This window comes from Penicillium hordei (genome assembly GCF_028827395.1).
Source record: "Penicillium hordei strain IBT 12815 chromosome Unknown utg000005l_segment0_segment0, whole genome shotgun sequence".
Classification (NCBI taxonomy): Eukaryota; Fungi; Ascomycota; class Eurotiomycetes; order Eurotiales; family Aspergillaceae; genus Penicillium; species Penicillium hordei.
The window spans coordinates 3,621,620-3,635,596 of NW_026623146.1; the positions used below are offsets into that span (position 1 = coordinate 3,621,620).

Here is a 13,977-nt window from a genome sequence, read left to right on the forward strand (position 1 = left end):
CCTAGAATAGTCCTCCCTTACCGCTGTGAGGGTCATCCAGCTTCCGGTTTTCCAACTCCTAACCGATTGAAAAGCCACATTGTACGAAAACGAGGCCAAGGTTTCATATATCCTGTCAGAGCATGTAAGGTACCACTACCGCCCCTCTGTGGCTGACTCGGTGGCAAGCCTGCCCCCGTTCAACCCTCGGTTCCCGGTTACCCAGCTCGAAAAAATGCCTCTAAAGCAAAGATTTAGAGAATGTGTGGAGTGTAGAATGACTTCAGGCCAATGTCTCATTGCAAAGTCAGACATAGAGATTCCCCGGTCAAGAGCCCAAAGTCAAAAACCAAAGACAACGGGAAATTCTCTTCCCGCACTATGTGGGGCGTTCTGTCATAGCGTCCTTGGTCAGTCCCAAAATGGCAAGGTGGCAGCTTAGTTTGGGTATAGCCCATATCCTGATTGGTTGAGGTGCAGCCTCTAATTTCCGCCCTGCCGATCTATATTATAAAATAACAATACGGGTATCATTCAATTTTATGGATTACCTACGACATACAAGTACGCAGTATTGAGAAATTCTGTTTATTATTCCTTAATACGAATGTCTCAGGTTACCACCGAGTCCATATCCCATCACAACAAGTCTCTTTAATCCCCATGTTTTCGCCCAAAACCAAATTGTTCTCATCTCAATATACTCCACTCTCCTCCATATGGAAACAACACATACCCTTTGTTGTTAACTATGCGCTGTTTTCTACCTCTCCTGACGATCTCCATCCAGCCAGCCACATATACACTCATGAACTGGCCGATCACCCGGCCTAATCAAAGTCAAAAACAGTTAATAAACGGGGCACGAAGCTTGAACTGTTCAATTAATTAATCGCGCCGAATGGGAAGGACCGCGTGGACTACGAACCACCTTCTACTCGGGGCATAGGCATTTATTTAGTGTGGTCGTTGCCAGAGCAAGATAAAAATAACACTGTAGCCTAAGTATCCGATATAACCGACACCCACACTGATAGTGCTTTATTTGCAGGTTTATATATGGTGCACAGGCAATGGAAACAGCAAGTGTACAATGAACAGATTCTCTACTATTTCATATACAGATCGTTGATCACAGTGAGGATGGGAGTCTGGATCCCATTGACTGGCGATCAAATCACGTCCATGGGGTAGATCACGGATACTGGGGCACAGCCGAGGATTATGTCTTACGGAGATTACCGCTATGTATTATTTTTATCGGACTACGTTAGCTAGCGTCTGGCTCCTAAGTTAGATGTGTCGTGCCCGTTTTACACCAGTTGTTTTTCGCTCGCTAGTCTGGTCTGTTTCAGATAATTACCCCACAGGTTGGTTGGATTATTGACAAGGTTGAAAGTATTTAGGTAGAATTTGATGTAATTGTGTATTTGAGGTCCAGACTTGCCACGTTCTTGATTGGGATTCGTGTGTAAATGAATAACACCCATCATTACTTGGTACTTCGTACGACACAAAGAAACTGCCCAAATCAAGACAACTCAACGATCCAGACCGCCGAAATACTCTTGGCCAATCTGCGAATTCCAATGGATCAGAAGGCCAAGGATAATAGCGGATCTAGGCTTGGTTGGCACTTAGGTCGAGGCTTGGCAATACCCTCTTTGAGGTTATTCAGGGGCTTCCAGGGGTGTGTGGCCTTGTGGATTTGGGATCTGGAAAACCAATTCGATTCGTGCAAAGATTATGGTGGCGATTTTCTATCAGCCTTGTTATTGGGGGGTTTCGTTTTTGTTTTCTTTTGTTTTTCCAATAAAAAGGTTTCCAGGGTCCAAGGCTCAACGGTGTGGTGCGGGGGAAATTTCTGCAGACCGATTTTCCCTGCATATGACTCAAGTTTCTTTTTGATATGTCAAATTTAGGGCTAATTTATGTTCCATGGATGGCATTCCACATCTCAGATATTTGGGAGAGATCTGTATCACACTGGCCACATGGAGAATGTCACTCGGTGGAATGGATGCCTCGATCTTTAGGTGCTTCCTCGCATTTCCTTTATTTCTAATATGGCTTGCTTTTCGGCTTTGACTAGTCAACTAATAGACATTGAATTACAAACTATTATCCCTCATATCTTAAAGTACTGCAGGCTCTTTATATTTTGCCAATTCACTTTGGACAATGAATTTTGAAATTAGGTGGTATCTCTTGTATGGCATACCCATACAAAAGGTACACTTCAAACCTAGTGGGTTGGATCAAGTAATATACATATGTATAGTTAAGACATTTTCGATTCTTTGGTCTCTTTTTACTCCAATTTAGAAGTAGCTGAACGTATTGGGATCACCGACCGGCTTCACTATATATATATATATATCACAACTCATCAAGGTCCGACACAAACAAGTCATGAACTCCGGCCCAATATCCTTGGCCTAGAACGAACGAGAGAGGCAATTAAGACTGAGATATCTTCAGACTCGTTCAGCTATATCTGGTATGCCTTTTGGTGATTTTGGTGTCTCGATGGAGAATACGAAACATGAAGCCGCATTTCAACTGCAAGCCCGACGGCTGGATAACGATCGGCGTTTCTCGGATCTGCATTCTTATTCTTAGATGAGTGTCACTCGCCACTAGATTACAAATTACCTACCTCGTCCTTGACATTTATGTCGACTTTTCAATGTGTACGGAACAATCTCGCATGAGAATATGGACGTCGGGGTGCAAGGGGGAGGCAGGGATGGAGAAACGTCGCATAAAAAGTAGAAGTGGTTAGATCTAGGGATAACTTTGTAGAACTGTATAAACTGACGGATTCATGGATTAACCTCCTAAAATATCTTCAACCATAGTTATGTGCAGCGTTCTGCGTGGGGTGGATGTCCTTGTTTGTGTGCTGTAGATTGAATGTCGTCTCGTTCTGACAAGCCCCGAGGGGGCATGAATGCACAGTGGAATAATCAGCGGCGATGACAGAGGAAAGGGAACCTTTTTGTTGCCATAGGATTGTATATCTTGGAAATTTGGGGTGAGGTGCTCAAAATGTATCCATACAAGTTTCGAAGTTGAACCCTGGATAGTACAACAAGTGCTTTTAAGATGTCTAATAAAGACTATCTCACAAAATCAAATTATAATAACACAATAGCTCCAAGTTATCAAGTTATTTTGCACCTTATTAAATCAAATCCAACGTAGACATTTTCCTATTGTTTCCTATCTTTTTTGCCGTGAATCTGACCATCACCGTGCCACCCGATCATGCCACCATACACCGCAAGTATCATCACCTACCATCGCCTACCGATCCTTCAATCCCCCAATCATCTGACGTCGAATAATAATCGGTAAGACCAAAGTCATTCTCCACCTATACTAACCCCAGAAACGGAAACGGAAAAACCCGCGATCGCACCACATCCAGCGTCACCATCCCAATCACGTTCAGCAATATCTAAGAATCCAATCCGGATAAAATCAATCCGAGGTATAGATTAGATCATGCTATCCGGACTAAGCCCTAGAAACGGCTAATAGCGACGTCCCGAGACCCAGCCTCTCGGAACAAACATGATTTGGTTCGATGCTGTCAGGCCATACTTGCTATGCGGCTTTGTATCTCGCTGTGATATGGGAAGTGATGTATGTATATAAGGCTGGGATGTTACACCGGGGGGCTTGTTTTGTTCATCACACAACGACATTCTTCGATACCTACTTTGGTTGATACTTTCAAGATACATCTCCACAACCCAAGTACACAAGTACACAACCATCCAACCATCCAACCATCCAACCACACAACCAAACAACCACACGAAATGCCCACCCAATCTAAAACCACCGATAGCGAGCACGCCCGTCTGCAAAATGACTACGGCGCAGACTACTGGGTTCGGAATTCTGCTCAACAGCATCGTGTACGTATACCACTGCCACTATACACCATTAGTATCCATTAACTAACATCCCCAAAGCGCGCAACAGCCGGACGAGGCCTCTTCGCCGGGTTACAAGATGTAAAGCACTACAACGTCGATCACGGCTGGGCTAAACGCAAGTCTGAGACTGCAGAGCCTGGTATTCTTGGGTCGCTCTGGAGTCGGTATGTTATATCCACGATGCTCATGCTTTGGATTAGGGGATTAGTGCTGACTTTGATATAGACTTACTGGACTTTGATCTTTTCAAATGGGTTATGGTCGGGTTCGATTCTCAGACTCTGTCTTTCCTTGTGTCTATACGACATGGAGACTAAAAGGGGATTGAGATTGATATGATTACACGTTTTCTTTTCGTTGGTGTTTTTTGCTTTTGTATTTCAGCATTGCTTGTTTGTTATTGTCATTATACCATATCTTTCTTGATATAGGAGTTCTGTCTGGCATGGCAAGATCTGGTTTCTATACGATCTATTTGTTTGGACGTGTTCTATTTGCACATATCGTTTGATTTGGATATACGTTTAATCAATCCTATGAACCATTGGAATGCAAATAAGATCACTAGACCCGAAGATAATTCTCGACGTAATTGATGCCACTCTGGTCTACGGTGTAGGCGAGTACTAAGCAACCCTAATGAAAATTGGACATTATGCCTTCGCTAGATCAATACATAGTTCAATCCACGTCATGTGATACTGCCTTGTGCTTATTACCCCGGACATAGCTGCATAGCTTGTCTACCTAGACGTCCACGCACCACCCTAACTACGAGCCAGCTAATCCACAACCAAAACAATCCAGAGAAAAAGGTTGTATTCCGAGTACTATACACACATGAACCGCTAATAGACATACCAAACGCCCTAACCTAGCGTGCATTCAAGTTTTAGAATACCCAAGGTATTCACAACCACACACATCCCTCAAATCTACTCCCAAGAGTCAATCTTCATAGTACCCTTCTCCTGCAGATTCTTGTGCATGTTAAAGGCCTGGAAAAGCATATGCGGCTCATGACCCATGCCCTTGCGCAGACACTCGAATTCCGCACGGTCAAGGTAATCAGTGAGAATAGGCGTGTAGTCAGGGTGCGAGCAATTCTTAATAATAACCCGCGCCCGCTCCCTCGGCGACAACCCACGAACATCAGCAAGACCCTGCTCGGTAACGACAACGTCAAGATCATGCTCGGTCTGATCGATGTGTGTCGCGAACGGAACGATACAGCTCACACCGGTAGGATCGGTCTTGGAAGGACGTGCGGATGGAGTGTGCATGATACTGTACTTGGAGTTACGCAGGAAATCGGCGGATCCACCCAGTCCGTTCAACATCCGCGATCCCATCACGCAGGTACTGTTGGCGTGTGCGTAGATGTCGACTTCGACGGGCGTGTTCATGCCGATACAGCCGAGACGACGGATGATCTCGGGGGAGTTGGAGACTTGTTGCGAGCGAAGGAGGAGCTTGCCTGCGTAGCGCTCCCAGTTATCGTAGAAGCGCTTGAAGCCGTCTGGGGAGAAGCGGATGGAGGTTGCGGTTGCGAAGTCGAGGTTTCCGCTGTCGAAGAGGTCGAGGAAGGAGTCTTGCAGGACTTCGGTCCAGACTTTTAGGTTCTTGAAGTCTGCGCCGCCCTTGCTGAGGCCTCCGACGACGGCGTTGGCGATGTTGCCGATGCCGGATTGGATGGGGAGGAGGTTGGGTGGGAGGCGGCCATGCTTGACCTCGTGCTTGAGGAACTCGATTAGGTTCGAGGCGATGGCTTGGGAGCCTTCGTCTTCTGGGGCGTTGGGGAGGGTTTGGTCGGGGTAGTTGGACTCCACGATGGCGACGACCTTCTCCGGGTCGATGGGGATGTAGCTTGTTCCGATGCGGTCCTCCGGGGCCATGACGAGATAGGGCTTGCGGCCCGGGGGTAGGTCTGAGCAGGTGATGTCGTGCAGGCCTTCGAAGGAGGGCATGGAGGTGTTCACTTCGATGATGATCTTGTCGGCCATCTGAATCAGTTCGGGTGAAGCGCCGACGGAGGCACCGGGGATGATGCCTCCGTTCTCGGTGATGGCGGAAGCCTCGATGACTGCCACGTCGATCGAGGGCTTGGGCTTGTTTAGAGTGTACCAGCCCTGATGGAAGCGAAGAGGTTAGCGGGTTGATTGGGCTTTTCTTCTTCTAGAGATGTCAAGACTTACATAAACCAAATCTGAGGGGAACATGCTCAGATGCTTATCAAAGAACTTGATCTGGCCGTTGTTGATTCCCTTGGCGATTTCCTTTCCGACTTGGTGAGGGCTGCGGCGCTCAATCATGTTCAAGCGGGCCCAGCGGCTCTCGGTCTCTGCACCGGAGGAGGCACCGACAAATAGGTTGTACCTCAGCTGTCCCTGGAGGTTGTTCTTCTCGACGTGGTCTGCAAGAGCAATGGGAACCATCCTAGATTGAGGTTAACGTTCTGTTCTCAGATTCAATGGTCTGTGTTACATACTTGGGGTAACCGACACCGGTGAACCCGGACCAGCCGATGTACGTGCCATTGGGGAAGTGATGAAGGAGATCCTCGGGTTTGGCGAGCTTCTTCAGATACGAAGGGCGCCGCACACGGCTCTTCAATAGGGCCGAAGCAGACATGATACAGAAAAAGAAAAAAAAAGAGAGGGGAGAGTGTCTGATGTGAGGAGAAGGAAAAAGGGGATCTGGGGGTATAAGTAATTTCTTCAACCCCACGGGCAGAGGTCTCCACAAAGGAATGCGAGGCCGACAGCTCCGGGAGAATGGAAGTTTTGGAATTTGGTAGATGGATGGACTTTACAATTGTAAATTGTATATCGGATAAGAGTATATTCTATAGCTTATTCTGATTTCTATTTCAATTTCAACTTCAATTGCATTCTAATTCAATTCCAATCTATATTATATACACATATACACACACACATATATATATTATCCCATCCCTATCTAATTCCCCAGTAATCCCCCCTCGATGATGCTTATCGCAAAAATTAATTCATAATGACGTCAACCATGGCGTTTCCCCGGCATTCACTCGGCCTTCGGTGATCTATCGGGTTTCCCCTTTTCTCTTCTTACCTCCAGGGCTTGCATACTTTGTATCGCCATTATTAACAGTCTCTTTTGTTTCGATTTAGTCCTCATAATAACCGGAATCAAAATTATATTTCATAATCATTACAACTATCACAATACACAACATAAAAAAAAAGAATATACGGAGTACTCCGTAGATCCCACCGAGTTTCTCCCGACTCCACTCTCGGGCCAGTATCGGCTATGCAGCTCGGCCACACGGAGATTTTCATACTAACACAGATTGGATAATTGGGTAATTGGATAATTGGATGCATCTTGCCGCTAGTGATGCCAATTATGCCGATTATACCGATACAGCAAGAGAAGCCGATGATCTGGAGGCATCTCATTTTCTTTCTTACCCCAGGAGTTCGAGTGGATCGCCGCATTAGGGTACGCATCAGGATTGTAGAATGGAAGATATACAGGAAGTTATGAGTATCTGAAACCAATCATACAAACCAAATTAAATTAGAATAAATAGACCAATCTCCCCATGGCCATTTCATTTGTGAGAATAAAGTAAGAGATACTTGAAGAAAAGAAAAGAAGATACAAATACAAAACTACGGAAATCGTTCAAAAAGAAAAGAAAGAAAAGAAAAACTATTCATCGCAATTTCCTCATCGTACGCCGTCCCCCTTCCCACAATCAACAATAATGCATGTCAGTCACCCCCCCCATAAGTAGGGGGGGAGACTGACCCGTCGTAAAAGTTACACCACCAACACAAACACCCTACGCCTCGGTAGGCTCGGCATCGGTCATCTCAACATCCGCGCCATCATCCTTCTCCGCCTCCGCATTAGCGGGGGCCGCGGAGCCAGAACGAGACGCAGATCCCTCACGGCCCGGAGCGGGACTATCAGAGAGGGTTCCGTCAACCCAAGACCGGAAGCGCTGGTTGCTCTCATCCACCTGGTCCTTGCTCAGACCGCGGGCCCAGGAGGGGTTGTTGACGAACTTCTCGACGAAGCGGTCGTGGCGCTTCTCGCGTAGCGCGGCCTTCTCTTTAGCGAGCTCGTCGACTTGAGCCTTGATGGTGTCGGCGTCGGCATCTTTCTCCGGGATGGGCGCGTTGGAACGCCAGAACCAGTCGTGGGTGGGTGGTTGGTACAACATTGTGTAGTTGTTGGCGCAGATGCGGATGGTCAGGCCGTCGTGGTGCTGAAGGCTGCGGTAGTAGCGATCGTACTCTTCATCTTCTTCGAGCTTCGGAGGAAGGTTACGCTTCAGTAGGGGCATGCGCATCTTGGAGAATTGGACGCCTTCGGTTGGGTCGCGCATCGAGTAGGCGGTCACATAGTAGGACCAGCGCTCTTCTGGGGTGAGTTCGTCGTTGTTGAGGGTTGCGTCTTCGCTGGTCATTACTTGGACGGTGACGCGGCGGTCAGTTGGGTACTGAAGGATTTGTTAGTCATTATCAAGGCATTTTTGAGAACTGGAAAACTCACGAAAGTAATGCGGTAGATATCTCCATCCTTGACCAGTCGCTCAACTTGTTTGCGGTACTGAATCTCCTGGTGGTGGGTAGTCTCCTCCTTCTCGCGTTCCTTGAAGAAGAGATTGACAATGTCGGAGCTGCGGTCGCGAGAATCACCAGTGAAGATGGACGCCACGAACTTAGAAATGGAAGAGAAGATACGCTCCAGATTGTAGAGCAGGTATCCGCTCTGCATGTAGAAGCGACGCAGGGTCTCTTCCAGGTGAACCTGATCAATATCACCCTTGATGACCTCCTCGCACATACGCACAATCTGCTTGTAAAGGTTGGCTTTGGGATCGACATCATAGAAGAAATCACTAGGGAATCGGTCGATCAAACACAACTCATGAGCAGCTTTGGGTAGAACACCGCGTCGGACTTGTTCGCGGGCGGACTCCTCCTGCTCTTTGATGCGCAGAAGACGCGCGTAGAGGATCTCAAAAGTACGCAGGAAGCAGAAAATGTTCAGGTTGCTGTACATGTGGTGCTCCTTCTTCTTGTACTTCTCGTTGAGTGTGTATTCATGCTCAAGGTTGAAGTTACCCTTTCCGGGATGCTCCATCCAGCGCAGTTCCGCCACGTCAAAGGAATCCTCAGACTCAGAGACTGTGGAAGAAACTTGGACAACAGGGGGTTCGTCATGGTTGTTCAGAACATCTTCCTTAATGGGCTTCTCAGCCTGGTCTCCGCGTTCAAGGGCCTCACGCAGAAGATCCAGCTTCTGCAAGTCGGCTCCCTTGCGGCTCCCGTTCGAGACATCGTCATTGGCATAAGTGTCATCGTCATCATTGATGGCGTTGTAGACCTCGTCCATATACAGGTTGAAGGTGTAACGATCCAGGCCGAAGAAAGTAGGAATGAAATCCCTGATAAAGTTCATAAGTCGCTGAGGATCAGCGCCAAAGCCATTGGTGTTGCGGTCAAAGTACAGGAAAAGCAGGTAGACAGCGTCCAGAAGGACCTGAGTATCGTTGAACTGGAATTCAGCCTGGAACTTTGGCGGGGGGCGGCCGCTCTTGCGACTAGCCTGTGCATCCTCAAACTTGGTCTGCAGGTCTTGCTGGATGTTCTTGGCGACAAAGAGCTTCTTGTCGGTTTGCTTGGTTGCGATGGCTTGGTGGTCAAGACTGCGCCAGTATGCTCGCTGCATCTGTTCGCGCCAGACCTTGTCCCACTCGCGCTGGCAGGCCTTCCATTCCTCTAGCTTCTGCTTCAAGCGGTAAAGGACGATGGGAAGAACGTGGCAGGGACGGAGGAACATGTCTCGGATGACTTTCTCACCACGTTGACGGTCGTAAATCTTCTTGATGACACGCTGGTAAATTGCCTCGCTTTGACCACCGAGACCTTGTGGCAATTTGAATGCCATGCGTTCCGCATCACTCATGTAAAGGAATTGCTGGCAGATGGGCTCAATCAGCTGGATGGTACGGGTACAAGCCTCAATGTGGTGATCGTAATCGTGGCGATCTTCTTCAATCCGATGCAAAGCGTCTTCATACTGGTTCTTGCGGTGAGCAACAAAGCCAGAATCTTCCGAAGCCCAGGTGGGATGTGAGGCCCAGTCATCATTAAGAACACCATTGCAAAGCGGATCGCGCCCACTGCATGGCTTTTGGCGCTCGCGCTTGGGGAGAAGTCGGTAACTCGGTCCCAGAGACCGGCAGTGAGCCAGGTTGACGACACCTGATTCCGGGTTCGCCTTGGGGTCGATGATCTTATCCTCAGGCTCTTCGGCGCTCATGAAACGTCTGAACCAGCTCATGAGCTCAGCATTGGACCCGATGTATCCCTCGGCCCTCTTGACCAGAATGTGGCGGTCGAGGAGGTCCGTGGTGTACAGATTGCAAAGCTTCAGGAAGTCGCTGAAGACTTGCTTGTTGGCAATGAACTTCTTGACGCGGTCGAAGAACGCGATTTCTTCCTGGCTGGGAGTCATGGAGACCGAGGGAGGAAGAGGCTCTGGGAGGGCAGGAATCAAAGTGGGAGAGACATTAGCCATGTCGACAGAGGGCTTTCCATGGTGATACTTTGGTCTCTTGCTAGCGTTACCGAACTGCGAACTCTGGCCACCTCTGCTTGCCTCCGACAAGCGAGCAGCTTCGGAACCGGCAGGCCCCGAGATCGAGCCAACACCACCTGGACCACCACGACGCTTCTTGTTTTCCTTAGGGTCCTTCACATTGAACTGACCCAGAGGAGGCATCTTGACATCGCGGTTAGGAGTCTGAGAGGTGAAACCTGCAGGTTCACCACGGAGATTGCTAAGAGGTGCTTGCTCTTCAGCCTGGCGTTGCGCGGCTACTTGTTTGGCATGCGCGGCGGATTCTGGCAGGAACTGTTTGAAATCCTCCAACAGATCTGGTGCAGTGTTGAACAACTGAGTAACCTGTCCATAGACATCCTGAATGGGCTTTGACTCCCGCTGGTAAGTCTGGAGTATCTCGAGGAACTGCTTGTAGATCTCTGGCGCACTTGAGAAGCGGTTCTTGATCTTGTTCACATAGCTGATGGCGTGGTTGAACTCCACGGGGCCACGCTTGTTCAGATCCTGAGCACCCTGGAGCATACCAGTTCCGACGCCAGCCAGATTGTTCATCGGCTGGGTGAGACTAGAGTTCTGTCCAGCAGCCGAGACCCCCATGAGAGACGCCCTGCTAAGTCCAGCGGACGCTGCGGAGGCAGCGCCTTGAAGCTGTGCCACTCCACGGTGGTCTTGCTGATGGGTCATGGCAGATGCAGCTTGTTGCTCTTGTTGAGTGGGGTAACCGTAGTGGTGCTCTTGAGCGGGTCCAGGTCCATCCTGTTGATACATGCCACCCATCATTCTTGAGCCAGGAGAGTAAGATCCGGAGGCAGGGCCTTGCTGCTGATCCTGCTGTTGCCCTTGTTGCCAGCCAGGTCGAGGCTGGTCGCGATAGAAGTCAGAGCGGGCATGTGGATCACCGGAGGGTGGTGCATTGGTGATTGTCTCGAAAGGACGTCCTGCACGTGGCATGCTGAGTGTATTTGTGCCGGACGGGGTTGTGACCCGAATCGCATCAGGGTTGTCTTCGGTACCGCACTCAATGCGGTAGCCGGGAGGCAAAAAGGTATTAAATCCTTGAATGAGAGCAGGATGACCATTGAAAAGTGTCGAAACGCGTTGAATCACACCCGGCGTATCAATAGCCTGGCTCTTGAAATCCTTCATGATATCCAAGAAACGGTTATAGACATCTGGTTGGTCAACAAAGCGCACCTTAACCTGGTCAAGGTAGCTGAGGGCATCATTTAGAATCGGCTGCTGGCCCTGGGCAAGAGCTGCAACATTTCCTGGAATTTGCTGTCCGGCGGCATTGTACGCCATCATAGGCTGTCCTGGTGGACCACCGGGATGCTGCATATACGAGCGAGGTGTACCTTCACCGTGCTGCATCTGAGGACCGAACAAGCCAGCAGCAGACTGAGGTCCGCCCTGGTGGCCGCTCTGCGGGTTTCCGCCAAGGGTCGAGAGAAGTCCGCCCGGGCCGTGAATGGAGTTGGGGACTTTATTGGCCACGGGTTGATGGAGAGGGATCGAGCCAGTGTGGCTTTGGACAGGGTGATGGGGTTGTTCGCGGCGTTCTAGCTGCCGTTCAATTTGTTCACGATGATCGCGCTCGCGCTCGCGCTCACGGTGAGCCATTTCTTCCTGGCGCTGGCGCTCGATGATTTCGCGCTCCCTGGAGTCCCGCTCCCGCTCGCGGTTGAGCTGAGGAGAAGCGTGTTGCATGGCTTGACCGATTCCGGGAAGAGAATGGCCGCTGTTATGCGACGGGCCTGCTGGGTGCTGGCCGTACGCGGAAGGCTGGTGCGGATTTCCGTGGGTCTGGCTTAATTCTGCCAGTCCAGGAAGAGAATGGCCACCCGACTGACTAGGGTGGTAGGGTCCTATAATAGAATGATCAGTTAGTTTAAACATGTATTTATCATTGGATTTCCACATGGAAATCTGTAGTTCATGAAGAGGCACTCACCACCTGGAGGGGGAAGTACTGGGCCCGAGGGCTGTGAGGCCTGAGCTTGCTGGGAGGGATTTTGACTGTTGAAGCGCAAGACCATCGTGTTAGTCTCCGATATCAAGGCATCAAGCCGTTTGTACTATATACGGCTGCTCGTACCTGAATGACCCCAGGGGCCGAGGCTGCTGGTTCATTTGATCAATGCCAGGATGCGACGGCGGCCCACCGGAGGAGTGCCAGTTATCGTTTCCAGAGTTCATGGTGTATGCACGAACCCCAGTAGGAGAGAAGTAGGGAGGTAGATTTGACGAATAAGAAGGGTCGAGGAGGGGAGAAAAAGTCAGGGTCTGGTAATCGAAGAGCTGGAGCTCGTAGTCTCGTGGGTTGGAATCGACTGGCAACGCTCAGGTTGCACTAGGGTCACAGCATGACCTGGAATCTTGCAGATAAGAAGACAGAAACCGACTCCACGCAGCAAGAAAGAACCGGTAGAGAAGTAGAAGTACGATAGACAAGAAGGAGACACAGACTGGGGTGATGGAATTGCGCGCGACCGATCGCGGGCTCCTGTGGAGGCTTTCCTCCCCGGGCTAACCTATTATGGCTTAGTGGATACTCTTCGGACATTTGATTATCCGAAGTGTATTCAGAATTCATTTATTACGGTATTGTTTGTATATATTAGCGGGATTTCCGTCAATGAGAGGCGGTACATTGGTCATGTGTTGTATTGTGCGATAGGTCAATTTCAGTCCGCCTTCGTCATCGCCCGCCATTGCCGGCAGAAAAACATGACAGGCATTAAGGGAACAGGAGAATAAACGTGAATAGCATGAGTCATGAATGGAGGTGGATGGTTTCAATAGACCTGTAGCTTATTGTTCATTGTATAGCCTATCTTCTGTATCAATCTGCATATCAAGGCTCATTTTGAAGGCTTGGGGTGCCTCTCGCTTGTCATGCCTCGGAAAGGGGCGGAGGGTAAGGGCTGGCTAACAACGGCCGGTTGAGTGGCCTCTTCGGCATCTTTTTCCAAGGTCCCTTTTTAGAAGATACATTTTCGAGGCACATTTCTTGATGTCTTTTCTCCTATATATTGAGAGAAAGTAACAGATAAAGCAGGGGAAACGCCTAAACCGTAAAATTATACTGTTCTACTGGAACTAAAAAAGGACATCTAATATCTCAATACTAGTCAGCTACCAAACCTATAGTCTTTCAGTAACTATGGAAAGGGCCTCAAAACAGGCATGACATTCTCTATCATGAGTTGACCACCATACAACTCCTTTGGCAGCCCCACCGCAATCGCAGGAAAAGAGTAAAAGGGGACATAGGTAAAGAAAAACTAGGTCTCCAAAACTCAGACAGATGAGTTCCACAATGAGAGCGGAGATAGGGAATTGGGAGGGGGGAGAAGGGGAAAGTCCTGTGATTATGGAACCTGTGGCTTGCTGCTATCATTATTTTCTGGTTTTCATTCTT

The 13,977-nt window shown here is 49.0% G+C and overlaps 3 protein-coding genes across 3 annotated transcripts; 1 reads left to right on the forward strand and 2 right to left on the reverse strand.

The window, feature by feature from the left end:
• Positions 1-3,809: 3,809 nt before the first annotated feature.
• On the forward strand, positions 3,810-4,170 carry N7537_010214 (uncharacterized protein; the record flags this gene model as incomplete). The annotated part of the gene is made up of 3 exons (XM_056901268.1): positions 3,810-3,908; positions 3,966-4,093; positions 4,155-4,170. 3 exons carry the CDS (start codon positions 3,810-3,812, stop codon positions 4,168-4,170), a joined length of 243 nt encoding a protein of 80 aa, XP_056749936.1.
• A 694-nt stretch (positions 4,171-4,864) lies between these two features.
• On the reverse strand, positions 4,865-6,560 carry coaT (acetyl-CoA hydrolase ACH1; the record flags this gene model as incomplete). Its single annotated transcript, XM_056901269.1, has 3 exons — positions 4,865-6,058; positions 6,125-6,365; positions 6,418-6,560. The coding sequence occupies 3 exons, from the start codon at positions 6,558-6,560 to the stop codon at positions 4,865-4,867; spliced, it is 1,578 nt and encodes a 525-aa protein (XP_056749937.1).
• Positions 6,561-7,761: 1,201 nt separating this feature from the next.
• On the reverse strand, positions 7,762-12,752 carry N7537_010216 (transcriptional regulator SIN3; the record flags this gene model as incomplete). Its single annotated transcript, XM_056901270.1, has 4 exons — positions 7,762-8,424; positions 8,478-12,421; positions 12,508-12,572; positions 12,652-12,752. The coding sequence occupies 4 exons, from the start codon at positions 12,750-12,752 to the stop codon at positions 7,762-7,764; spliced, it is 4,773 nt and encodes a 1,590-aa protein (XP_056749938.1).
• Positions 12,753-13,977: the final 1,225 nt, after the last annotated feature.